The 25,895-nt window shown below is 38.5% G+C and overlaps 6 protein-coding genes across 8 annotated transcripts; 3 read left to right on the top strand and 3 right to left on the bottom strand.

The window, feature by feature from the left end:
- The first annotated feature begins 13 nt into the window (after positions 1-13).
- LOC110767732 (beta-hydroxylase 1) lies at positions 14-2,318 on the top strand. The gene is made up of 7 exons (XM_021971362.2): positions 14-564; positions 661-720; positions 840-911; positions 1,118-1,252; positions 1,415-1,540; positions 1,775-1,831; positions 1,945-2,318. The coding sequence occupies exons 1-7, from the start codon at positions 160-162 to the stop codon at positions 2,020-2,022; spliced, it is 933 nt and encodes a 310-aa protein (XP_021827054.1). The 5' UTR covers positions 14-159; the 3' UTR covers positions 2,023-2,318.
- Positions 2,319-5,312: 2,994 nt separating this feature from the next.
- LOC110767660 (uncharacterized) lies at positions 5,313-11,823 on the top strand. 3 transcript variants are annotated; one of them, XM_021971263.2, is made up of 14 exons: positions 5,315-5,708; positions 6,112-6,317; positions 6,556-6,626; positions 7,025-7,113; positions 7,325-7,375; positions 7,687-7,859; positions 8,197-8,389; positions 8,531-8,605; positions 8,829-9,079; positions 9,186-9,255; positions 9,330-9,425; positions 9,558-9,636; positions 9,741-10,251; positions 10,524-11,823. In XM_021971263.2, the coding sequence occupies exons 1-13, from the start codon at positions 5,406-5,408 to the stop codon at positions 9,806-9,808; spliced, it is 1,725 nt and encodes a 574-aa protein (XP_021826955.2). In that variant the 5' UTR covers positions 5,315-5,405; the 3' UTR covers positions 9,809-10,251; positions 10,524-11,823. The 3 variants fall into 3 exon arrangements, with proteins under 3 accessions (XP_088105391.1, XP_021826955.2, XP_021826956.2); XM_021971264.2 differs by lacking the exon at positions 8,531-8,605; XM_088249265.1 differs by lacking the exons at positions 9,741-10,251; positions 10,524-11,823 and having other exon boundaries at positions 5,313-5,708; positions 9,519-9,636.
- MIND (septum site-determining protein (MIND)) lies at positions 10,327-11,748 on the bottom strand. The gene has a single exon (XM_021971265.2). It carries the CDS (start codon positions 11,605-11,607, stop codon positions 10,621-10,623), a length of 987 nt encoding a protein of 328 aa, XP_021826957.2. The 5' UTR covers positions 11,608-11,748; the 3' UTR covers positions 10,327-10,620.
- A 3,713-nt stretch (positions 11,824-15,536) lies between the features above and the next one.
- LOC110767657 (stress response NST1-like protein) lies at positions 15,537-16,729 on the top strand. The gene has a single exon (XM_021971257.2). It carries the CDS (start codon positions 15,708-15,710, stop codon positions 16,347-16,349), a length of 642 nt encoding a protein of 213 aa, XP_021826949.1. The 5' UTR covers positions 15,537-15,707; the 3' UTR covers positions 16,350-16,729.
- Positions 16,730-17,180: 451 nt separating this feature from the next.
- LOC110767698 (deSI-like protein At4g17486) lies at positions 17,181-20,584 on the bottom strand. The gene is made up of 4 exons (XM_021971318.2): positions 20,037-20,584; positions 19,187-19,448; positions 18,204-18,271; positions 17,181-17,626 (listed from the first exon to the last, which is right to left on the bottom strand). The coding sequence occupies exons 1-4, from the start codon at positions 20,169-20,171 to the stop codon at positions 17,342-17,344; spliced, it is 750 nt and encodes a 249-aa protein (XP_021827010.1). The 5' UTR covers positions 20,172-20,584; the 3' UTR covers positions 17,181-17,341.
- Positions 20,585-22,463: 1,879 nt separating this feature from the next.
- On the bottom strand, positions 22,464-25,655 carry LOC110767710 (Protein kinase superfamily protein). The gene has a single exon (XM_021971338.2). It carries the CDS (start codon positions 25,262-25,264, stop codon positions 22,802-22,804), a length of 2,463 nt encoding a protein of 820 aa, XP_021827030.1. The 5' UTR covers positions 25,265-25,655; the 3' UTR covers positions 22,464-22,801.
- Between the last annotated feature and the right edge of the window lie 240 nt (positions 25,656-25,895).

Here is a 25,895-nt window from a genome sequence, read left to right as displayed (position 1 = left end):
TTATTTTTTGAATTCGCCATACGAGTATTTTAAGCGATGGTTTGCTTCTCATAAACTCTCTCAAGTTTGCAGACAGAAAGTTGTGGTGTCTGTTCACTTCAATTCAACCCACCCTCAATTCAATCTCTCTTTCTCTCTTCCTCTCTCTGAAGTTCTTCCATGGCGGCTGGGCACTTCGCCGCCACAACCCCCAACCCCATCCGTCTCATCCAATCCTCATACCTCCTCGCAAAACCCAACCCAACTATCTTCTCCCCACCTTCGAATCTTCGCCACCAAAAATCAGCACTTCATTATAGGGCTCGAAGGAAGCTCTGTTTCACTGTCTATGTCGTCATGGAGGACCAAAAGCAGAGTACCCATCTCGAGAATTGCAAAGAAAAAGCCCAAGAGGCTGCTGATTCTCAGATCCCAATTGTAATTCCGTCCGTACGTGTAGCTGAGAAGTTGTCCAGGAAGAAGTCGGAGAGGTTCACTTATCTTGTTGCTGCTGTGATGTCCAGCTTTGGTATTACTTCCATGGCTGTCATGGCTGTTTATTACAGATTTTACTGGCAAATGGAGGTACCCAATTTCTCTCTGCTCCCTAAACCACAAAAGTTACGAACTTTATCTTCTCTGGTTGAGTTTTTGAATTGGGTGGTTTTGTTTTCTGTGTAGGGTGGGAATGTGCCTTTGTCTGAAATGTTGGGTACATTTGCTCTATCTGTTGGTGCTGCTGTAAGTTCACTGACTGTTTCTCAATTGGGGAAACTTAATTAAATTAAATTGATTTTGAAGTTTTTTCTTTACACTGAAAACTGCTAAATCGATTTGGATTTTATATATGTATATTTTAGGTGGGAATGGAGTTTTGGGCAAGATGGGCTCATAAAGCTCTCTGGCACGCTTCTTTATGGCATATGCACGAGGTTTGCTCCGAATTTTGCTACTTTTTGTTATCTCTTTGATGCCAACAAAATTTTGAGTTTGAAATTTTGTTTCTTTTCATTCCCTGGAAACCAGCAATGAAAGAAACATGACAAGCTTGAATTTTTATATTGTTTTGTTTTGTTTTTCCATTCAGTTTCTTAGCAACCAATCAGTGTTTGATATTTGATTTGAACTTTAATTGCAGTCTCACCACCGACCCAGAGAAGGTCCATTCGAGCTTAACGATGTGTTTGCTATAATTAACGCTGTTCCAGCTATAGCCCTCCTCAATTATGGTTTCTTCCACAAAGGCCTTGTTCCTGGCCTTTGTTTCGGTGCTGTAAGTCTCTTTCTCTCTCTCGCTCAGTATCTTTACTACGAATCCGTGTTTATTGCTTTATTAACGACTTTAATCGTAATTAATTGATGGGGATTATAAATTAATCCTCTTTAACAAAAGGACCTTGGAATTTTCTGTTATTGACAAATTGACTTTGAACAGGGTCTTGGAATTACAGTGTTTGGCATGGCGTATATGTTTGTCCACGATGGTTTAGTTCATAAAAGATTCCCAGTGGGTCCCATAGCCAACGTGCCCTATTTGAGAAAGGTTGCTGCTGCTCATCAGGTAAAATATCACACCGCTTATACAACACGAAATGATCACCACACACACACACACATACAAATTTACTTCCATAGTTCTTTACATTAATTTACTTCCATAATTCTTGCATAATGCAAGTTTAGGTAAGAACATGGGTTCTATTTGTATATTGTGGTCGAGCCATTTAATTATGAATTTCTCTTAAACTGAATCTAACTGTCAAGATTTTGTTTGATTTGAATGTTTTGGCTTCAGCTCCACCACTCAGAGAAATTCGAGGGTGTGCCATATGGGCTGTTTCTAGGTCCCAAGGTTCGTCTGCAATTCTTTAATGTTTACTCAAACAAAGTCTGTCTCGGTTGTCAAAATATTATTGTTAGTCAGGAGCTAAATTGGTATTATATTTTGTGTTTGATCTGGTGCAGGAACTTGAAGAAGTGGGAGGCCTCGAAGAGTTGGAAAAGGAGATCGAAAGGAGAATCAAAGCGTACAAGGGATCGTGACTTAGATTAAGTAGTTGATGGAACCTCATTTTCCACTTCCCCCTTGGATCAGAAATTTCAGTGTAGAAAAGTGATAGAGATAAATGAAATGGTTTTGTGATCATTTTTGTTTTAACAACCAAAATGCTGTGCTAGGGTTTTAGGCAACTGGGCTGCTTGAGTGTTTGCATTGCAATGAAGAAGAAGGGTATGTATATATGTATTTTTATGTTCGGGGGAATTTGTATTCCGTCCCGCGTATACCATGAAGTGTGAACAACTTTTTGTCATAGTACAATACTTTTTTGTTGTTACAAGACGGGAGTAACCGATAAAACAAGAAAAACTAACAGAGAACATTTCAGAGAAAAATCCGACTTTAATCTCTTATCATACAAGATAGAAACCAAAGAAATAGTGAATGCATCAAAACTATGCAAACCTAAAGACAATTTGTGCCTCATATCAACTAGATAATCAGCAATATGATTTTACTCCCTATAAACATCAAGTAGACAACAAAGCTACTCCTTTCCAATAACCATTCCACAATGTGCATTTTCAATAGTTAAAAAGAGGAGTACGAATGTGCATTTTCAATATTTGTCTCTTTTTCCCCATTGAATCAAACAGATGAAATTATCACATCCATGGTCCAATGGTATAACTTTTTGTTGTTGTTAACATTAGAGTTCAACGCTAGGGTTCAAACTGGGGTGCCATGTGGGAAAGGGTAAAGCCGCCACCACTGTGGTGGGAACCCATTGGCGTCCAATGGTATAACTTTCACTAACGTTATCGCATGTAAATTTTACACATAAATCATGCTTAGTAATTTGACCTAATATGAAAGGAGGTGTGAAGGGCAAAATTTGTTAGTAGGAATACCTCACAAATTATATGCATCCACATGTTGAAAGTTTCGAACATAAGGAAGAACATAGAGAAAATCTATAACAGAATCGTACATGTTGACAGTTTGATTGAGTTTTTTTTCGGTCCGAAGTTTGATTGAGTTTAAGCGTTGAAAGTTACTTATATGGTATGCTACTCTTAATGCTAATAATAGTTTGTCTGATCAAGGTCGTCGTTTTCAATGAACATGTTTGTGATTAAATTATGCAAAAGTTTTTGAGTTGAAATAAAGTAGATAGTCAGAGATAAATATCCAATAGCGTGAAGCCATGTGTATTGATAATACAAGTGCAGAGGAGGTAAACCCGAAACGAGTTTCGTTGGTGCTGACTCACTCAAGCATATAATGGACTCATGGTACTGCTGTTCCCTCCCGCGTACCGCCCATTTTCTAACTTTTGTTTGGTCATGCCAATTTCCCAATCTAATCCACTCTTCCATTCCAATATTAAAGACGCAACCTTAGTGGTTCATGCACTTAACTTTTGCAATTCATATACTCATTCCAATTTTCAATTGATTAAGACCAGCATTGCTTGGGCGCTAATGGATAATGACCCATTTCACTTTAAATATGTCAATCACAATGTGACATATTTCTAAAATTAACTCGTTATATATACGAACACTGTAGTTTGTCAATTACGAGGCAAATGTTTTTCGATTGAGACTTTTACTTTCTATGTTTGTTTAGTCATCAGTAGGAGTGTTTATATTTGAACTTTTCAATACATGAACAAGTCTAAAATCACCTAACTTATTTAAACTCGAGAAATTAAACAACTTTGGTCTATTGAGCATATTCTAATATTGCTTTCCGGCATCACCCTGCCTTTTATTTAAATTAAATAAAAAGTATGTTATCTTGATTTTGATATTGACGTTAATCCCAACATTAAAGGAAAAATAAAAAATAAAATAAGAAAGTGCATGACAATGATGATGTAAGACTCCAATAAATTGAATAATTGTATTGTTGGGATAGCTGAGCTGACCTTCAATTGAGGGAGAAACTATTTGTCGTTGAAAAAAACGTATTCATTTAGTTGTCCCAACTCAAAACATTCAATTTGGTTTTGTCCTGTCCTGTATGATTTTAACTCGATTTAATGAAGTTTATCTTTGATTTCCAAAAAAAAAAAGAACAAAAAAGTTGAAGTAAACTCAATTTCAGTTCAATAAGTTATTGATTCGGGTTGAAAATGGATAATCCAAATTGATCAAACTGAGCTAAGTCATGGTAATATATCATTAAATCTGAGGCCAAGCCAAAGAGATTAGAGATTAGGTCGGTAAGGCCAGGTGGCTTCATATCGTTGATGATTTCTTTTTAGTATTTTTGGTCTCCATAATGTTATTGCATTATTATGTAGGCAGAGTCGGCGGAATTGCACCACGGTTTAACCAAACAAATAGACAAGCAATTCGTGTGGGGAGAGGTGGGGCCTTTGGAATTGGGCCCCCATGTAGGTCAGCTGGTCTCCCATTTCCGTCAGTTATGATTTTATGAAAAGGTTCTTGCATTCTCCGCAAGCCACGTCTGGTTAAAACTTAAAAACGCTTGGAGAGGTGGCAAATTGAATTATTCATTTGATCGCTCTTTTTTTGACCAAGTCAGTGTTGTTTATGTCCGTTCTCATCAGTTGGGTTGGGTGCAATTGGACACAAAAATTATTAGGTGCCCACTGCCCATGGTGTATCCTCTTTATCCCACTATATATAAAGAGTATAGCAGATGGACTATACTTTTTTTTTTTACAAGAATTTTAAAAAAAAATCAGAAAAACAGGGTATAGCTGTGCGGCTATACTATTTATACAAAAAATAAAAATAAAAAACGAGTATAGTTTATTAAAAAAGGAGAGGACCCCACCGGTTAGGCACCCACGTGTCAAAATAAGTACGGCTATACTACTTTTTTAAAAAATAAAAAAACCAAGTATAGCCGCCCGGCTATACTATTTATATTAAAGAAAGAGGACCCACGTGTCCAAGTAAGTATAGCCGTTCGGCTATACCATTTTTAAAAAACATTTAAAAAACCGAGCATAGCCGGTTAAAAAAAGAGGACCTGCCTTGTGATAGTGTCCAAGTAAGTATAGCCGTGCGGCTATACTATTTTAAAAAAATTATTTAAACAAAAAAAACTGAGTATACCATTTTTATTTTTATTTTTTTTAAAGAGAGGACCCCATCGATTTGTCGCATTCCTTTGAAAAACCCCTCATTCCTAACTTCGGGGAAAAAATAACCTAAGAATGAACATTAAAAAAAAGTCTTTTGGTATGTTGCAAAAGTATTGGGCCCTCTTAGGGTTATTGGTAAAGGAGTATTGGACCGATTTCTTCCTTGAATAAATGGCGGTAATATATTGGGCCTAATCTCTTCGAACCTTTTTTTACAGTTAAAATAGCCGTATCCGTATCTCTGAGAATCCACGATCCTACTTCAAAGCCGCCACTTTCCCGGGAAAATCACTGTATCACACAATGAAATTCCCGGCATCATCGACGTCCAAAACCCTCAATTTTCCCGCCAATCTTATCGAGAAACAGAAGATTCCCTTTCAGATATTTCTACGGAAGATCTCCGTCCAGGGCAAAACCAATCGCAGTGTTAAATCCGTGCAAGCCTTGAGTAAAAACAACAGTGGTAGCATCTCAATCGCAACGACGGTCACGGAGGAGAGAGATCGATTATTTGATAGTTTGAGAAATGAAAAGGGTTGGATTCACTTTGTGGGTATTGGAGGTTGTGGGTTGTCTGCGCTGGCCATGCTTGCACTCAAACAGGTGAAGCTTGATTGCAGCCCTATATGTTTGCTTTCTGAGAAAATGGTGTATAATGATAGAAAATGAAAGAAAACAAACAACCCTTATAGAAGTCTTGCTTTGTTGTTGAGTAAACAAGTGGTAAGTGAAGGAAAATTGAAATTTAGGATTGTCAAATGGAGCTTCCTTTAGTAACTTAACAAAGTGAAAGCATGGTGGAAGGTTAAGGAAACTATCTTATTTGCTCAAACTTGTATATAATTTGAAATCTTTGTTTCTTTAGGTTTTTTATTTTCTCTGCAGATGTCGAGTATTAGAATGTCATCTGGCTTGGCTCTTAATTGTTAATGTTAATGAGTGTAATATACAACTGAAAACTGGACTATTTCTAGGTTTCTTGAATTGTATTTTTTTTCGCCTGTAGGGTTATGAGGTCAGTGGCTCCGATATTGAATGGAGTAGCTTCATGGATGGGCTACAGGAAGCAGGGGCACTTTTGCATATAGGTCATTCCGTGGAAAATATGCAAAGGAACGCTGCCTCAAGATTACCTGACGCCATTGTTGTTTCTAGTGCTATTCCCCAACACAATGTGGAGATTTTGTATGCAAAGTCTGTTGGAGTTCCCGTGTGAGTACTTCCTGTTCAATTTGGCATTTGATGTACTACGCTCTGAACTTCCTTTGGCTTGTGATTTATGAGGCTTAGAAACTGTTTGTATCAGTTCCTATGCTAAACGATAACCATGGATGCCATATTGTTTATCACGTATGCCACTTTAACAGTTTAGTGTTTGCCTATCGAAGTAATGCTACGTTTACGTTAGTTGTTCTTCTTGATTTCATATCATAACCCCTTTCTTTTACAGGTACAAGCGAGACCATTGGTTAGGAAAGCTGACACAGGGCTACAATCTCATTGCTGTAAGTGGTAGCCATGGTAAGAATTTGTCCAAGCTATTATCCTCATCAATCAAAGTTAACATTGTCTACAAGTTTAAGGGTTTATGGAATGTCTTTTCTGATCTATCTATATTAATTTTTTATATTTTATCTAGTTAAAAATGTAAATAAGTTGGGTGGTTTCCCTTTCCTTTTGCTTCAGTAAAGTGAAATGTGATTCCTATTTTTTTTTAAAAACATATAGTGAAATGTGATAGGGTTATATGCTTGGTTGTGATCTTCCCAAAAATACTAAGTTTGCATGCCTAGTATCAAATTTTAAAACGGATATACTATGATAATTATAATAGTGATCCAATCATGGTCAAATCTAACATACTATTAGCTTGCCTTCATTTTCTTAATGCTATTAATGTTAATGATGAATACTTATAGGAAAGAGTACAACTGCAAGTATGCTTGCTTATGTTCTAGATGGCATGGGTGATAATCTTACAGCAGTAGTTGGAGCACATGTGCCGCAGGTATCATTCTTCTCTATGCAGCTTTGGTGAAAAGATGAACGTTTCAGATGCAATAGTAATGCATCTCTTTCTTGTATGGTCCATTCACCATGTTTAAACCATAGTTTTCTCCTTCTTTTGAACTAGAATCTGTAATAAATTCTTAAGATGAGTAGCTCAAATTGACTTTCTATCATTAGATGTTGAAAATGATTACAACTTTCTTTTGCAGTTCTCAGGAGGAAACATTATCTTCGGTGATGGTTGGAATTTTGTCCTGGAGGTATACTTTTTCATGACAGGGTTGAGTTTTTAATGAGTTGCATGAGCTTTGAAAACCATGCAAGGATTACATGTATACTTATTAAGGAATAAGGTGGTAAATGGTGATAGTATGATGTACAAATGACTGAAGATATCTAATATTTAAATCCCATTCATATAACAATGAATAACAATCACTTATCAGTAGAAATAAACGATATTTGGTTAAGTTTTTACTATTTAATACTTATTCTCTCCTTTCTGTAAGCAACCATCAATTCCATGTTCATAAAGATTGTAGCTTACACACATAATTTGTGTTTGTAATAGGCTGATGAATATGATGGTTGCTTCCTGGGACTATCACCTTATATAGCTATCGTAACAAATTTGGATTGGGAGCATGTTGATATATTTCAAAACGAGGAGGCAGTTAAAGCTACTTTCAGAAAATTCCTGAGTCGAATCAGGGTGGGTGGACATCTCATTTTATGTGGGGATAGGTACGTTGCTCTACTATTTTGGCAGCATATTGCATTTTGGTGCAGCAGATAAGTTCAAGTGGTAGGCATTCTAGAAGAGCAACATTTGCCTAAGTCATGCATCATATATCTGAGCTGCTCTAGATTTACTTGTTTGTCCGGTAGTTGCTCAACTCTCATTTCATATGCAATTAGACTTAAGACTCTGTATGAGTTTGGTTTAGTCTATTGGTAGTGCTTGCATGTATTGGTTATTGAATATAGTTGTCTAATGTATTTTGCCTCCCCATATAAGCTACATATGTAATTTTAATTTTTTTTGGGTATATTTTCTTTAAAAAAAATCCGTTTTCAATAGTGAAGGTGCATATTCCTTGCTGACTGATGGAAAGCAACCAATTGGATCGCATAATTGGAGTGGTCTAAGGTCAAGGCCATTGGAAAAATGTTCTGACAGCTACAACATAACAACTTATGGAACCACAAGTTTTAATGATTGGCATGCATCATCAATTAGGCCAAACTTAAAGGGTGGTTGTGATTATACACTGGTATGTAAAGATGGTTTCTTTTCAGGTCCGGGATGCTCCTCTGTTCTTTACGTTATTTTGTTTCTTCTGGAAAAATGATGATGTATGAAACTTAAGTGCATATTCTCTTCCCTGGTTAATCACTCTCTCTCTCCCCTGTAGTGTCATCAGGGGTGCTCTGTGGTAGACATCAGTCTACAGATTCCAGGAGTTTATAACGTCCTTAATTCATTAGCAGTGAGTAGCATACCATACTGAGTATAGTGTTTCTCATCACATTTCTTTTGTGAGTTATATTATAACCATAATATCTTTCTAATTGTAAGCCAAACATCTAACAAACATTAGGTTAGGTTGATTCTCATTGTATTAGTGACATATTTCTTTTCACCAATTAGTAAGATTGAACTATTGAAGTCCTGTAACTTAATGTCTCTTGTAATCATGCTGTATTATGCAGGTTATTGCCACTGTTGTAACATTATTCAGTGACCAAAGTCCAATTAGCAATACAATTAATCGCGTGAGCTTGCACTTAAACAATTTTATAGGCATAAAAAGGCGTTTTGAGATGATTGGCACAATATACGGATGCCATATATATGATGATTATGCTCATCATCCAACGGAAGTTAGTGCAGTTATTCAAGCTGCACGCCAGAGGTTCCCTAACAAGTCTCTTTTGGTGGTATTCCAGCCTCATACTTACAGGTATTCATCAACATGAGAACAATTGAGAGTTTCTTTTAGCACATTTTCTAGCATCATTAGCACGATCCATATAATTATGCAAGACTGTTTGATGATAATTTTGCAGTCGTTTAGCAGCACTGAAGGATGACTTTGCGAATGCCCTCAGTGATGCAGATCAAGTTGTAGTTACAGGGGTAAGATGTCTTGGCACAAAGTCTTTGCATTATCTGATAACCAAAGGGTTAACTGGTTTGATGTCTGATATCAGGTTTATGCTGCTAGAGAAATAGATGAGCAGAGTGTTGGTGGAAGGGAGTTAGCTGCTACTATAATTGGCCCGCCATCTGAATACATCCCCACTCTGGTAATACTGAATTTTAAGTTTCTTTAAGATTCAATTATGCCTGGAAAGAGCAAGGAAAATATGAATTTTAAAAGCTGAAATATTACATATCAGGATCAAATGAAACCCCATTAATGCTCTAGATGGTTACAGGATGATGTGGTAGATAAGTTGGCATTTCAGATATCCGGGAAACCTCATTGGAATATCGTTGTTTTAACACTTGGAGCGGGTACTGAATCTTTATGTCGCTAATGTCATATCATCATGGTCCATGAAAGAAGGGACAAATTTTGAAATAGAACTTGTGAGTGTATAATTATTTGATTTATTCAGGTAATATAACTACGGTGGGCCCAAAGCTGCTCTATGAATTGCGAAGAAGACTACAAGTAAATTCTTAGCTTGCTCCAGCAGCTGCATTTCGATGGCTTCGTTCAATTTGGAGATTCAGGGGTGGATGTTTCAGTACCAAGACGCCCAAAACTTGAGATGTTTCAGTAAACCCCGTTGGTAACCAAGTCATTTTGCATGCCGTGAATTTGGTTTGATGGATATGCAACCACGTGAAAAGAGAGTTGTTATTGAGATGGTTTTTGGAGGAAGTAAAAAGCTTTCATCTTGGCTGAAAGAGATCACCATCTAATCAAAACGTACTCTCCACTTTCAATGCACAAAAAGATCCTATAGTGAATGTTTCTAGCAGATGAAAGACATCATCAGAACTTCGTGGTACTGTTGACATCATGAGAGTGAATGAGGTAGCAAGAAAGTTAAGCCTTCATCTATCAAATGATACTGTTGACATCAGGCATGAACTTTTCAACCCACAAAATGCAAGAAACAGGTACTAATTCTCCTTGTTTCTCAATCTAGTAAATACAGCAACAAATAATTGCAAAAAAGAATGAACCTAGCGAGGTAACCAAGAAGCAGCAGCTCAGATGATCTCATCAAAGAGTTACAGTTACTTGCATTCTCTGAAAACAAACTAGAATTCTAAAATCTAGCTAGCTACCAATAAGAGAGAAACACAACACAATCATAGAATTGAAACTTCACTCACCCACTCTGTACACAGCTTCTTACTTTCCTCTAATCTTGATCAATCATCTGCAGATGAAACATATGCAAAGAATACGTGCAACCTCCATACATGATAAAGCTCATAAATTTGGAGCAATATCACTTCAGAGAATAAAAAAGGGTAAAACTCCTAGCCAAAAAAGGAGAAAAAGCCGCGCTTCTTCTTTGGCTCTTCCTCAACCATGACAGCCTTCATGCTGTCCTGCTCAACAAGCCTCCATGCTGCCTGCTCGAAAGCCAGTCCAGCCAATGTGGGCGGCCTATTCAAAACCAGAGGGTACCCTCTGTTGGTGCTTCTGATTACCTCCGTATCCTCCGGTATCATCCCCAACAATGCCAAGCCCAACATCTCCTGCACATCCAGCACCGACATCATATCCTCACCTTTGATCATATCGGTCCGAACCCGGTTCACCATCATCTTGATATCCCTAATTCCGTCACACTCCAGCAACCCAATGACTCTGTCAGCGTCTCTCAAGCTCGTGATGTCCGGCGTGGTCACGAGCACGGCCTCATTGGCCGGCGTAATGGCGGTGATGAACCCGGCATCGATGCCTGCCGGGCAGTCGATGAGAATGAAGTCCGGGCAGCCCTCCTGCCTGGCTTTCAAGGCGTCGACGACCCAAACCAAGGCTTTGCCGCCGAACCCCATCGGCAATTTCGACCTGGGCTTGGAGATGCAGAGCAGCTCGAAGTTGGACCAGCGCTTGTCTCTGACTAGAGCCTGGTCGAGCCTGCAATCGCCGTTGAGCACCTCGACGACGGTGTAGTTGACGCGGTTCTCGAGGCCGAGGAGGAGGTCGAGGTTGCGGAGGCCGACGTCGGCGTCGATGGCGACGACAGAGAAGCCGAGGCGGGCAAGGGAGAGGCCGACATTGGCGGTGGTGGTGGTCTTGCCGACGCCGCCTTTGCCGGAGGTGATGACGACGACGCGGGGGGTATCGCCGGACAATTGGGGCTTCCTATTGTATTGGAGGACGGAGCGAACAGTGAATGGGGAAGAAGGGTTGGGTTTTAGGGTTTTGGGTTTAAAGGGGTTTGTATTGGTGAGGAAGGAGGAGGAGGAGGAGGAGGGCTTGGGATTGATGACGGTGGGGAGTTGAAGAGAGAGCATTGCGCCTTCTATGGCCCCTTTGGTTAAGGGGAGATCATCAAAACAAATGGAAGTTGAAGAAGAAAAAGATGAGCATGTCCTTTGGTGGAGAAGGAGACTATTGTTGAGTGAGTAGAGAGAATTTGAGTTGTGCGAGAGAAGGGCAACTGTTAAGTCTAAGATAAGAGAAGATTTATTTATTTATTTCTTATTTAATGGACGAATTAATTTTCCAGATTTAGCGATTCACACTCAAAACTTGCAAAATCAATCAATTTTAATCTTTCAATTTTTTTAATTTTTTGTGTGTGCCAAAGTTAAGAAATAAAAGGAGAAACTCAACACGTATTGGTACCGTGAAGACTTGAACCTATCACCACTAGGAGCGTGTTAAAGTTTTTAGACTAATAATAAGTAAAATTTTATTTTTTCTTCATCATAGACTCATTCAAATGCGAAAGAGGACAAATGTTGGCAGATGCGGCCATGGTAGTAAGTCCGTCTCCTTGTACTTAAGTTCTGGCCCGATCCCTTAGAGAACGTCCACCCATTTGTCATGGCAAATGGCAAGGGCAAGGCAATGGCTGTTACTATTTATATGAATAGTGGCAGCCATTGCAAAAGGTTGTGGTGTTTCCACCAATTGCCATGGCAACCACTATTCACATGAGATATAAGGAGAGGAATTTGTATAGAGTTTTGGTGTGGGAAGTAAATAATATAACTAAGGGCATGTTTACGTATCAGTAATGGAGAAAGTAAGGAATCAGAGAATTTAGGAATCGGAGAACTACTGAATCGGTATGTGAAGAATAATTCCCATTAAGTTGCTTACTAAACATATGGAATTAGCAAAGGAATGGGGTTGATTCCCATTGTTATTGTTTACTAATTTTCATGAATCAGAATCCAAATTAATTTGATTACTAAAATGTCCTACATATTTTCACCACAGCACATATATAATTCTCAAATTGGCTAAGGTGACCAAACTAAAATGTCATACATGAAGACTGAATTATAAAAAATAAAAAAAACAGTCTGTACAAGTTTGATAGATACATGACCAATGTTTTCGAAAAGCCAACAAATAATTGAGCTGGGATGGTGTTACTATTGGTCAGTATATATATATATATGCTGAGTGCATATACAAAAATACATAACAAAAGAAAATTAGTAGAAGAACAAAGGAAGGAAGCCCTTTGTCATTCAACTGTCACCCCATTTCTGTACATTCTTCTTCTCGGTGGTCATCAATGCTTCAGAGTTGCAGATGGGGCACACATTCTTCACACAATTAAACTACCTCTAGTTGGAATTATGGTAAAGTGGTAAGGGTATTTTTGGAAGTTAATAAGAGAAAACAGGAATGGGAATCGTATCGACTACTCCCCCCTAGTTGATCTGATACCTAGTTTTGAGGGGATGTGATTACGGATGTTGAGGTGGGGTCCACTTATTTTTTCATTCCTGATTGCAAGTAAACGCAGGGGATGTCAGGAATGGAAATCATTCCATTTCCTCCCATACCCATTACTGATACGTAAACATGCCTTAAGTATTTTTGTTTAAAAAAATTCTAGAATTTTTAGTAGATCTTTTTCAATATTTTTAAATCTAGGCTAGAGCATGGGCTCATTTTGCCTAAGCCTGGCCTGGTTTCGTGGGCTCTAGCAGCTGCCCTGGCAACTTCAGTCCGCTGGAACACGAATTTGGGGCTTGGGCCCCCTCCTGCCCTGGCAAAGGCTAACGCTGGAACCGCTCTTAGGGCCAGTTTGGCATTGTTGTGCTGTGAAAATAATCGCTGTCAGATTTGCTGTGAGAGAAAGCAGTTTGGTGTTTGGTAAACTTTTGGTTAAAAGTGTTGTTGGTACTGATTCCCGCATAATCAAAAAATTATTCCTGTATAATTATTAAACCCAGCGCCTCTTTGAAATTGATTCCGGCATAATCAGAAAATGAAAGCACCTTATTAGCTGTTTTCCCTTATAGCTTTCTCTCACAGCAATTTTTAATAATAAGTGATTTTCTCATAGTTTACCAAATGGGTTGGGCTTCCAATTTTTTTTTTAAAATCACTTATCACCCCAAATAAGCAATGCCAAACGGGCACTTAGTAGATTAGATTAATTTAATTTACTTTAGACTATCAAGGTAAATTGAGAGATAAGGTATTTTGTCGTTTTCTTTGGAGTAGTTGGGCCAAAAGCTTAAAAACAACAAAAAATGAAATAGGGCCGAGCCGGTCTTGTGTAGGAACAGGCCTAATATGGAGGCCCAGGTTTGCCATTACCAAGTGTAAAAACTCTCTACATCACAGTCCTACCTTCTTATTCATGTAGTTAGTCCAAACCGTTGGATCTAAAGACAAGTGTTTTCAGATCTATAATCTGAGCCGTCAAATAAATAAGCCAATAGAAATATTTTGACGGAAAGCAAGTGACACCATGGATTTCGATAGAGCCAGCCAACCAGGCCCCAACCTAATCCAAAAGACAAAGAAAAGTCAGATATTCTAGATTTACCCTTCAGACCAACTCGGGCCATCTTCCCTCCACGCGTCGCAGTCCCATTCGTAATTTACACGATTACCCCCTTCACTCTCTCTCTTTCTATGTGGTCGGTTATTTCCCTCTGTTATGAAATTTTCACTTTCGTTTCTTACACAACTCTGTTTCTCTGGATCCAAACGCTTCCAATTTCTTCCGGTTTCTGCTTTCCACGGATGACTTACAAAGCTCGAGGCCCTTTCCTCTAGCTCTCATTCTAATCTGGTTTGCTTTCTCTCTCTCTCTCCCACTCATCGTCTTTAATTTCGTGTATCTATATTTGCATTTAATTGTTGATATTTGGTTTCGATTTATGTTTCTAGATTAATGGGTTTTTGGATCTGATTTTTATGGAAGTGGTTAATACTGTTAGAATTTGATGTTTCTGTATCGGAACTGATATATAGATCGCACGATTGTACGTATGGATTTGTGATGAACTGTTGTAACTCTGTTGATTTTTTGTGCGGATCTATTTGGTGAAGTGCGGATTTGAACAAATTATATACCACCATCTGTTTGGATGAAGAGAAAATTGAATGAAAGTTCAATCGATGGTCTGAAATTTGGCCTCTGTTTTGTGATTTTGTTCCCCAGTTATTGAATTGAGTGATAAATTATTCATCGGTTTGGTCTTATTCCATCATCTCACCAATATAATGGAAGATTGGATTGGTTTAGATTTGTTGCTCAGCAATGATACTGTTATCTCCGGACCTTGGTAATTCATAATTGAAGCTGTGTTTCGAGTTGACTCACTGGGTATCTCTTGTTTTTGCGAACCCTTTGCCTACTCTGGGTTCGGAGCTTTGTTACTAGCAAGGATTAGATGGATATCGTACACGTCTTTTAAAGGATTGTTAATTCAATAATTTCTGAAGATTTTTTTATCTAGCTTGATTGTGAGGTCTCAGGTGATGTTATTTAGATCTAATTTTAGGTTAGATAGGTCTCTTTCCCGGGAAGTTTGACTTCACCTTAAATTATGACAACTATATTCAGGGAGTTATCCCTGATATATGTTGCCTGCGTTTTACAGCATGTGTGTGTACCTGTCTCTCATAGGTCATATATCTATACTTTTGTGTGCATCTAAACATGTGTACCAGGGTAGAAGTTTTGGTTTCAATCATGACTCTTTACTTTCTCTGCAGCAGTGAAGGCCATGTGAGCTGTTTGCAACAGATTTTGATTATTGCTTCGACAATTGGTATTTGATGATCAGTTCTTTTAGTATGCTCCAGATGGGTAAATGCAAAGGTTGTGGGAAATTAGGAAGAATGATGCCAAGGGGGGGATCTGTGAGTGCATATCAATTTTCCCTTCTGTTGTCGCCTGTTGTTTCTGTTTGGGATTGCATCGTTCGCAAAATGAGGTACTCCTACAGACCTGAGTGGGTGTAGTTGTCAGGATTATAGTAATACATTAGTTTTCAACAAGAAAATTAATTAAATTTATTTAGTAATATAGAAAAGTAAGGGAACACAGTTATAGGGAAATGTATACACTTTAGAGGAATTCTGAAAGAAAAGTTAAACAAAGGCATCTGTTTAGAGGTCGTTAATCTGAATGGATAACATGGAGTGTAATAAACTGCAACCTGTTGTGAGAAAAGTTAAGAAGAAGCAGGTGAAGGACGAGTTGGATCGTCAAAAACAGGCTGAGAAAAAGAAGAGGCGCTTGGAGAAAGCCCTTGCTACTTCGGCTGCCATCATTTCTGAACTAGAAAAGAAAAAACAAAAGCAGAAAGAAGAGCAACAGAGGCTTGATGAAGAAGGTGCTGCAATTGCCGAGGCTGTTGCACTGCATGTTCTACTTGGTGAAGACTCAGATGAGACATGTGAAATTGTTCTGAACAAAGACGAAGTGCTCAATCCTTGGGATTGTCCTGGCGATATTGACGTCTTTATGGCTGGACGGAGGGCATGCTTTCCTTATCAGGACTCTGCAAAGTGTTCACTTGAAAGGATTGGGTGGGTCTCTAATGCTTACAGATCGGGATGCAAGTGGGGTGGTTTGGGGAACAGTCAATTGTCTTTCTCATCTGGGCCTTATGGAAGGGATTACCATGAACAATTTTGTGAGGAAGCAGGTTGGGGGACTACGGGATTCGCTGCTGGTCTCATTGCAGCGCAAGCTGTTTCATCTCTTCAGATTGCAGAGGAAGCACATGAAGGCACAATGGTGCTTGATGGGATGCTAAGACGGTAGACAGACATTTCAGTCAAGTTATCATGTTACTGGAAGAGGCGCGTTGGCTGAATTTCGATAATGATGTTCTGTATATAATTTCACGAATGTGTTTAGGTGGTTTATCTGGTAAACGTATCTTCTTCAGCTTGGACAATGTTGCATGACATGCTCTTTCGTTTTTCTTCTAAAATTCTCTTCTAGAGGCTGCGATATTTTTACGTGCAGTGTAAGCTGACTCGTCTTTCTGATATTTTTGTGGAGTGTATTATTAAACTAGTGTAGTTTCAATCGTGAATTATGTTCAGATATTTTCTGGTGTATGACATACTGTTATTAACGAATTTCCAGTTTCGATGCGATTGGGGCATGCTGCTAATAATAATTTGTTATTTCAAAGAGTTGCTTGTTGCCAATATTGTTGGAGATTTTGGCCTGACCCTCAACCTTTCTTCTCAGTTTCCCTGATTTCGTCTAGGGTCTCGTCGGACAAAAGGGATGATGCCTATAGCTTAGTTTTCGCATTATGCATGACACAAATAAAAACACAATAGCCATCCTTGCTTAGACATTGAGTTAATTATCACTTTGGTCTCACTTGAATGGACCGTAAATTCTCGAGACAACAGTTTTAGCGAAGAGTGTATTTGTATGGGTGTGAACTCATATTCATAAAATCCATTTAAATCACCAAACCAGTCAAATTACAGATGACGTCCCTTACAACGGTAGTGGATAGTTTTCCCCACTCAGAGAGCTAGGGCTCTGATAATACAGAGCCGATGATCAAACTTGGCCAAACACATTCACAAGTGCTTTCCTAACTCTACGGAAATTAATCAATCAATCATGTAATAAAGCAACTACAAGTTGGGCAATCTATTGAATATATATACTCCAGTTTGGGCAGATGAATGAGCATAATTCTGTTCAGCGACAAAAGAAATTTTTCATTGATACGCAATGAATTTAACTAGCGGTACACATGGTAACATGTCCTCGGAGTTACAATCTCAAGTGGTACGCCATGTATATGATTTCTGCCGAGGCGGCGACTCTGCATCTGATTGCTGGTGGTGCCGAAGTACATCCTCTTCCTTATTCTCAATTTCTGTACTACTGGATGGTTTTGCTCCTGTAGTGATTAGGTTTTTAAACCAAGCTGCTTGAAATTTAGGAGTGCCTCTGGTTGAATTTCCAGTAGACTCGGGAGCAGCTATGGCATTGTTAGTAACACCCGCAAGGAAACGATATGCCACTTTGCTAGCAGATACAATCTCTGTCTTGGCTTGTCTGAACTGCAACAACCCAAGAAAACTATCAGACTTATATGCACTCAAGCAACCAGAAGTATAAAAAATTATCATAAATAAATTACTGGGCACACTAGATTGCAGACAAATTAAGATTGAGAACATAAGGGTTAAGCCACATCTAAAGCCACTACAAGTTCAGGCAAAACAGAAAACATAGTGGGCCATACGTAGTTAACTTCAAATTAAAAACATCAGTAATGATAGTCTCTGCATGGGACTCTTGTGGATATGTTTAAGATTAAATTTGCTGCAATTTGCCTCTTCCCAAGAAAGATAAAAATGTCAAGTATCTTATTTACATAAAACTTGGCACACTAAAAAACCTAAGGTTGGTTGCCTGCAACCACAAGCTTGAAAATTTGAATTGAATCAATGTATGCACTAAGCACATGATAGGCAATGAAAACCAGAGTTAAAGTATGGATTAGAATCAGTACTTTTACAGAAGAGGATCCAATGAATTGGTAATGACAGACTTCAAGGAGCATAAATGGCTCTGAAAGATAAGTTTTTCTTCAGGGATATTATAACAATAGTGCATTCTGCATAAATTACTCACCCGTATTGCTGTATTACCCGCTACTTCCATTGCAGCATCACCAGCATGGGCAAAACGATTAACCCAACCTGTTGAAGAAGCTATAAGAATGCATGCCAGATAGTAATTTACAACTCCATTTTCAAATCCAAAGGCACAGTAACACTAAGATCATAACTTCACAACTTAACCCTTTCATCTCCCCCCATCCCCCGTAACACACACGACCAATTTAGAAGAAAACTCAATATTAAATTAGCTATATCGATCACGCTTGCTACGTTCGTATCTTCAAGTTCGTGATAAAACATGAAAAGAATACATAAACCACAACAATTTCTGGTACTAGTCAACCAAAAAAGCAGTAAGCATAATGCAAAAACAGACACAAAGCACACATTGTACAAGACACAGATAAATCAGGCTTGAAATAAAGCTTGCAGGTTCAATACACTATCAATAATGTCAACTAAAGCAATGGAGCAAGGGGCATGAGTGCATCTTTAACAGCACATTTTCCAAGACAAAATATATGTGCAGGTCAAATTTTAATAGGACATAGTTTTCAAACATGACATCAATATATAAATAGAAAGACAATGATATGAACTGACTAAAAAAGACTAATTAATCTGCCTGTTCCGCTCTCCAAGGGTTGGCTACAAAAATCTTCTTTACTCCCAAGAAATAGCTTAAACTCATCAAGTCCGGAAACAACTATAAACTTTTCTCTCAAGATTGTAAACCAACAGAGATTTGGACCAACAACCAATTTGCATATCAATAGCAACCCATCAAACAAAAGGGAGTCACACTAAGGCAACTAATTAAATTCATCTATCAGAATGTTCCAATAGAACATACACCATCTATCAGGCAATCAACTTGGACACTGACACATCATTGACCCTTGTACTTATGTTTGGTCAAGTAATCTTTCAATTGCAAGAAAAAAGCATTAAGCTTGAGAATTGCTAGTAAAATAACAGATCTCATAACGTTACCTGGAAGCTTTGGCACCCCAAGCCTTTCAGAGAACTCATCACAAAAGTGGTTGCAGTTTTTTGATAACAGGTCATATGAATATCCAGGCCACTCTCTACTGAGTTCCCTCAAGATTTGGTTAACCTTGAAAATTGAACAAGCTGTTGTTCCAAGGGTGATGCATTCACGATAGGTGTACATAGGATTTTTTCCAGAAGGGCAACTAAAAACACCAGATCCTTGTTCACAGAACCCAAATGACCATTCATCCTCTCCATAAACCTATCAAATAAAGCATAAACAATTATGATCAGATCTTTGTACTATAAAGAAGATACCACACAAGAATAATGCTTGTCTTTGAAAATATAAGCAATGAAAACTCAACAAAAAAGGCACTTCCATCATACTGAGAAACATCTATTGAGCAAATCAGCAACTAATGAGCACCCAGGATCAAGCTGAACTCAACCACACCTCCGTACTTTAAAATCCAGGGAAAATCTAATATCACTAAATTGCAAAATTTCATTATTCAGTTTAAAATCTCCATCAAAGATGTACAATAAATTAAGCAAATCAGTAACTACTGAGGACCACATAAACCCTAGATATTCAATCAGAGTGAATACACAGGTCATTTCTCCAACCAATATAATAAATACACAAGAATCAAAGTCAAAATTCGCAACTGCCTCAACCAAAAGGAAGGTAAAAAAACCTAGATCTCTCCTATGAATTCACAGCACTCCAAGATTACACCAGCCAACTAGCCATTACATGTGTACTTTCGGATTACATACATGCATACATGTGCATGTGTGAGAGTAGAGAGAGAGAGAGAGAGAGAGAGAGAGAGAGAGAGAGAACCTGTATGGCGCTGTGGAAGATACCGCCGAGGCCGATACCGTCCTTGAAGATCTTGTTGATCTGAAGAATGGTGCTGTTCGTTTTGTCCGATCCACTATTCGTCACGTCATATATATGCAGTACCACCTCCGTCATCTTCTTCACCAAAAACCCTATCTCTATCCCTAACCGAAACTCCCCCTCCCTCTCAATTCAAATCAGACACCCTAACCCTCTTCTCCTTCTCTATATCTCTCTCTGGAAATGAAATTATTCACTTTAATTCAAACAAAACTCCACCACTTTTCGCTGCCTCAGCGATTACGACTTCTGATTTGAATACCCTCGCCTCGATTTGCTAAATTTCTCTGTAACTCTCTCTTTCTTTCTTCTTTTTTTAATCTCTCTTTTTTCTCTTGTCTTCTCGTTAAACTGGTTTAATTCATCAACTCAGGCAGAGAGAGAGAGAGAGAGAGAGAGAAAGTGTGTGTGTTTATTATTATGACTTTTGTGTGTGGAAGCAAAATTCAGAATCTGGTTGTAAATTTCCACGGACTGTGTCTGTGTGAGTGGCATTTTTTTGTCGGTTTTTTATTCGCGGAGGGGTATTTCAGAAATGAAACAGACCCCGGAAGGTTGAGGAAATTACGGAATCAACAGCAATTAGCACAACTGTCTGCCACTGTGGTTTAGCGTATCGAGTTATGATTAGCCCGACTTGGATAAGTGGGCCTACGTACCACGCCACGCAATTATTAACGGTTAACACAACCGACTGCCTTATTTTCAAAATGACCGTAATACCCTTATCCGTGCTGGTATCTTTATCACAGACAAGGGTATCAGTAGTTTGAGAAATCAAGATTCAGACACATAACTCTTCGGGTGAAAATGGCAATTTAATCTACAAATCTTTGTAATAAAAATCTTTGGTATATTTTGTTTTTGTTGCGTCGACGTCGGTGATTTTAGATATTTCGCATTTGCGACACAATTAGGCATATCCCTGCCCCAGAGCAAGAATTCCTCGTTATGTTTTTTATCAGTAATGTTTGTGGTGTGGGTGTCAAACTCAAAAGTCTCTCTCAAAAACTTGGAAGGTAAACAACGATGCCACAAGCTAAGGTTTCGAATTTGACTTCTATTTACAACTTAGTTTGAGTAACACACGCTTAATCTTTAATTAAAAATATCAACGTGAGATACGATTTTCTGTAGGTGATGATACGTGTTATCATGAGATCACATTCTGGGGACTTGATCAACTGCATGAATGTGTGAAAGAAAAGAAAAATATGTTGATCCTCTATATTCACAAGCTATATATTCAAAGTAAGCCATACTCTCTTTCCATATTTAGGGGATCCTATTTTCTTGTAATTGGGGTGAGATCCATATCGACACGATATCAACTATTGATACATCGTTCAGATTATTGATACTATCGATAATTCGATATACAGATGTTGATACTGTATTTGATATGGATCCCACCTCAGCTACAAATAAGTTCAATGACTACTTGTATATATGTCATAAGTGAAGTACTAGAGCATCTCCAACCGATATGTCAAAAGTGCCACATCGACATTTAACAGCTAGAAATAACATCTCACACACTCCAACCGATGTGTCAAAGCTAATGTGGAATGAAGGCTGAAGATTGAGATGTTATTTTTGACATCCCAAAAGTAAGATATCAAATGAATATTTTATTATTTTTTCTTTTCTATTCTTTTTAATTAAAAATAAATAAACACTAAAATGTAATAAAATAATAATTTAATTTGACATATCGGGTGGAGTGTAAAGCTGTGTAAGATATCAAATTGCCACATCAGCCATCAAATTTAAATTTGATGTTTGGTATTTGACATCTCCCTTGGAGATGCTCTAAAGGCCTGGGTTCAAAATAGACGCCAAATTTGAAAATGATGGTGGCTAGGCTAGGCTACACTATACAAAGACGAGGTCAGTAGGTATGAAAATGATGTACTTTAATCTAATTAAAGACAGAGAGAAATGTTTAAGTATTACATATTTAGTGATTTAGGATCGACACTTTTGAGTGGGGAGACCAAATCCCACTATCTCTCACTCTCACCATATTACACAGATTTGGTAGATTGCTTCAGCAAACCTAATGCACCATTGACGACATTTTAGCTTCCAGCTGGACTTGGGGCCTAATTGGCATTACTTTCCACTCATTCGATAGATGGCAGCACAAATTGCTTTTTAAGTGAAAAACCAGAACCGCAGAAAGTGAGAAATATATATATATAAAGTTGAGAACAAGATTCTTGCGTCTAGTGTAGTGCAGAACAGCTAGTTCGCCAGCTAGGAAGTTTACTTTTGAAAATATGCAAGCTTCCTATGATTCAGAGTCTCTTCTGTGTGTAAATATAACTCGTAGCTTTGTGGGTTCGGCACTTGAAAAACCAGAAATGCAAAAACAAATACATTATACATTTCAGACAGCAAACATGAACAGTTTCTGTAATTCTTTCAGTTACATACAAGATACATCAATAAGATAGAAAGAAGAAAATACTACAACATCTTGACAGTGGGGAAGATATAACTCAGAAATTCATTACAAGGTGTCGGATGATAATCGTGATAAAAGATGGATTAAAAGCAACCAAAAGAAAAATGAGAAAAATTTAATAGTAGTAAAAACCTCAGAAAGATACCTCTAAGTTTTGTCTCAGTGGTAGTGCTAAAGTGGAGATCTTTAAAATTCTTGTATGGTATTGATTGTATATTGATGCACAAGCCTAAAGCTATCTACCATCGTTGGTCATCAATTGAGAAAAAACTTGGCTTGTGTTAATCTCTAAACTACCATTACCATCACCTTCCTCTGTTCTTGCATTGGTAGCTGGATCTCCAGGAACAATTGTATTTGTTGGAAGCTCATTGATATCACCGTCTTCATGCACTTCTCTTCGCGGTCTAGATTCCTGAAGCTGAAGAGCATATTCTAAATTCCATAGTACATCACCAATGGTTGGCCTATCAGCACCATATTCAGCCAAACATTTCTCTGCCGTTTCTCCAAACTTCTTCAAAGAGCCTGGTTTGATCTGTCCAACAAGATGGGGATCAATAATTTTCTCAAGCATACCCTTCTTCTGCCATTGCATTGCCCATTCACCTAAATTCACCTGCTCCCTGTCAACCAATGGATCAACAGCAGGTCTAGCACAAAGAACTTCAAAGAGCACTACCCCAAATGAATAAACATCTGACTTATCAGTAAGCTGCTGCCTCCGGAAATACTCAGGATCAAGATACCCAAAACTACCTTTAACGCCAGTACTTACATGGGTTTCATTGAGACACGGACCTGATCTTGAAAGACCAAAATCAGCCACCTTAGGCACATAATTCTCATCAAGCAAGATATTAGTTGATTTAATGTCACGGTGAATGATTCCTTGAGCAAAACCTGTATGAAGGTAGTGAAGACCCCTTGCTGATCCAATGCATATTTCAAGTCGTTGCTTCCAAGACAAAGTTGGAAGCCCCGAACCATACAAATGTTTCTTTAAGGGCCCCTTTTCCATGTATTCATAAACAAGTATCATTTCTGACTGTTCTTCACAATAACCAACAAGTGATACAAGATGTTGATGCCGAATTTGAGACAAAACAGTTATTTCAGTCTGGAATTCTGGAAGGCCCTGCCTAGATCCAGGCACACCTCTCTTCACAGCAACCTTTGTATTGTCCCTTAGGACCCCTTTATAAACCATGCCAAAACCACCAGAGCCTACAATTAGATTTTTATCGAAATTGTTCGTTGCCAATTGTAACTCAGCAAAAGGGATTTTCAAGAAATGATATCCATTTGGGCCTGGAGATGCAAGTGCTGTCCTTTCAGACATTCTACTGTGTGAACTACCTCCATATATGCGTAAAGGTGTCCAACCCACACTTTCTGCAGGTGCAGGTTTCAGTTTCTTCTTCCTGCGTTTCAAAGCAAGCAGAAATGCAACAATTGCAAAACACAGAATAACAAAGCCTCCAACAACTGTACCCACCAAAATCCATATACTTTTCTTCTTAGAAACAGCTTCAGTCTGTAAATGGGAAACATTCACCATTCTCATGATCTCTGCCCCATTCAATATAGCATTCATCCTCACAGAACTGCTCAGATCAGAAGGACCAACGCTAATTTGTATAACCCCCGAAACATCTGAATCGACAACAAAATCAATATAGAGTGGAGATGCAAGTTCATTGGTTGCCAGTACCGATAGATCGACATCTCGGTATGCAGCATACCCGTTGATATATATATTAAAATACAGCAAGTTAAGTGCAGGGCTAACAATGTCACAGAAATGCAATCTAACTAAATGCCCAGAATTCGAACCCACTGGAAATTCCCATGTGATATTGAACCTTGCATCTGTAATTGCCTTATCCCTATTCATCTCCTGAGCAGTCATATAAACATTATCAGGGGCAATCTCTCGAGTTGCACCTCCTCTCTGATAATTTGGAATATTACTGGTGGAGGCACGCTTTGCGGCCGATTTCAGTACAAGATAATCCACATCAGGGACCCAATCCCTCCACAGAGTATCATTAAAGGGGGTCAGTTTGGAACCTCCAACGTTAATCCTATAAATGGTCTCTAAAACCTGGGAAGAAAGATTCTTGTATTCAACTACATCGGCACTCACCAACTTAGCTCCATAATCAACAATAAGGTCCTCAGGTGCTGAAAAAACTTCAATTGCGCTTACATATGCAAAACCCGAGTTGTCCAGAGGAGTAAACACAATTTCAAGCACATTTGTATCAATTTTCATTATATATTCTCTAAGCACATTATCTCTAACATGTAAATCAGTCAACAGCACAAGCCTATCAACGGAAACGCTAAAGTTTGCAGCTTTCAGATCGAAACCTTGAGCTACAAACGGTGAGAAATGGAAACGTACCATGTGAGTCCCATATTTCTTGATGCCGAAGCTATAGCTTGAAATTCTGGTGAAAACTCTTGCTGTGTGGTAAAGGGCGGGTGAATTGGGAGGTGGGTTTTGGTTGGTGAGCGAAATGGAACCCGACCCGGGTTTGTAGGAATCTCCAGCAAAGACCCGGTTGAAGAGCGAGGTGTTGGACAGTGAGCCACAGTTGAGGAGATAGTTGTCTAAGGGAGTGAAAGAGGCTGAGAAGTGGAGGAGGGAGAGGAGAGTTAAAGAGAGAAAGTGAAGGTTTTTGGTCTCCATGGAAGGAGGCTTTTTGGGGTCTTGAAGAGGTTCAGGAGCTGGAGCTCATGAGAGTGAAGAGTGGAAGACAAATTGTTGGGTTTGTGGAGAAACAGAGTCACAGAGGCCTTACTAATGGAAGTAAAGTGTTGAGAAAAAAATTATTTTATATTGAAGATTTTTGGACCGTTCTTATCTTGTGGACAAAGCTGTGTTTGTTTTTGACATTTTTGGCCAAGTGGGTAGAATTATATGACTTCCAGAAGGAAATGCTGAGCTGCATTTTGCAGGCTATATGGTTTTGCATGCTCCCCCTCTCCCTTGTGATATCCTCTGCCAAAAAAGGTCAAGGCTTTGTCTCTTCTTCTATGTTTCTCATGATTCTATATGCAAATGCTGCAATACTCAGGCCTAATTCTCATATTCTCTTTGTGCTTTTTTTCATGATTATTTTTAGGATATTTGAAAGCTAACCCAATCCAAGGGTCCCTTCTATTAATGTATAATTTATTTGTTCATCTTTTCTTACCCCCTCCTTTTTTTCTATTGTTGTATGTTTGACTTTATGAAACCATATATTATACATAACTGGTTAGAAAGTGAAATTTAAGCTGCACACACACTGAAAAGTGTTGACGCATATGCCAGCTCA

The sequence above is a fragment of the Prunus avium genome, chromosome 2 (genome assembly GCF_965620075.1).
Source record: "Prunus avium chromosome 2, drPruAviu1.hap1.1, whole genome shotgun sequence".
In the NCBI taxonomy this organism is placed as follows: Eukaryota; Viridiplantae; Streptophyta; class Magnoliopsida; order Rosales; family Rosaceae; genus Prunus; species Prunus avium.
This window is presented reverse-complemented; position numbering and strand designations above follow the sequence as displayed.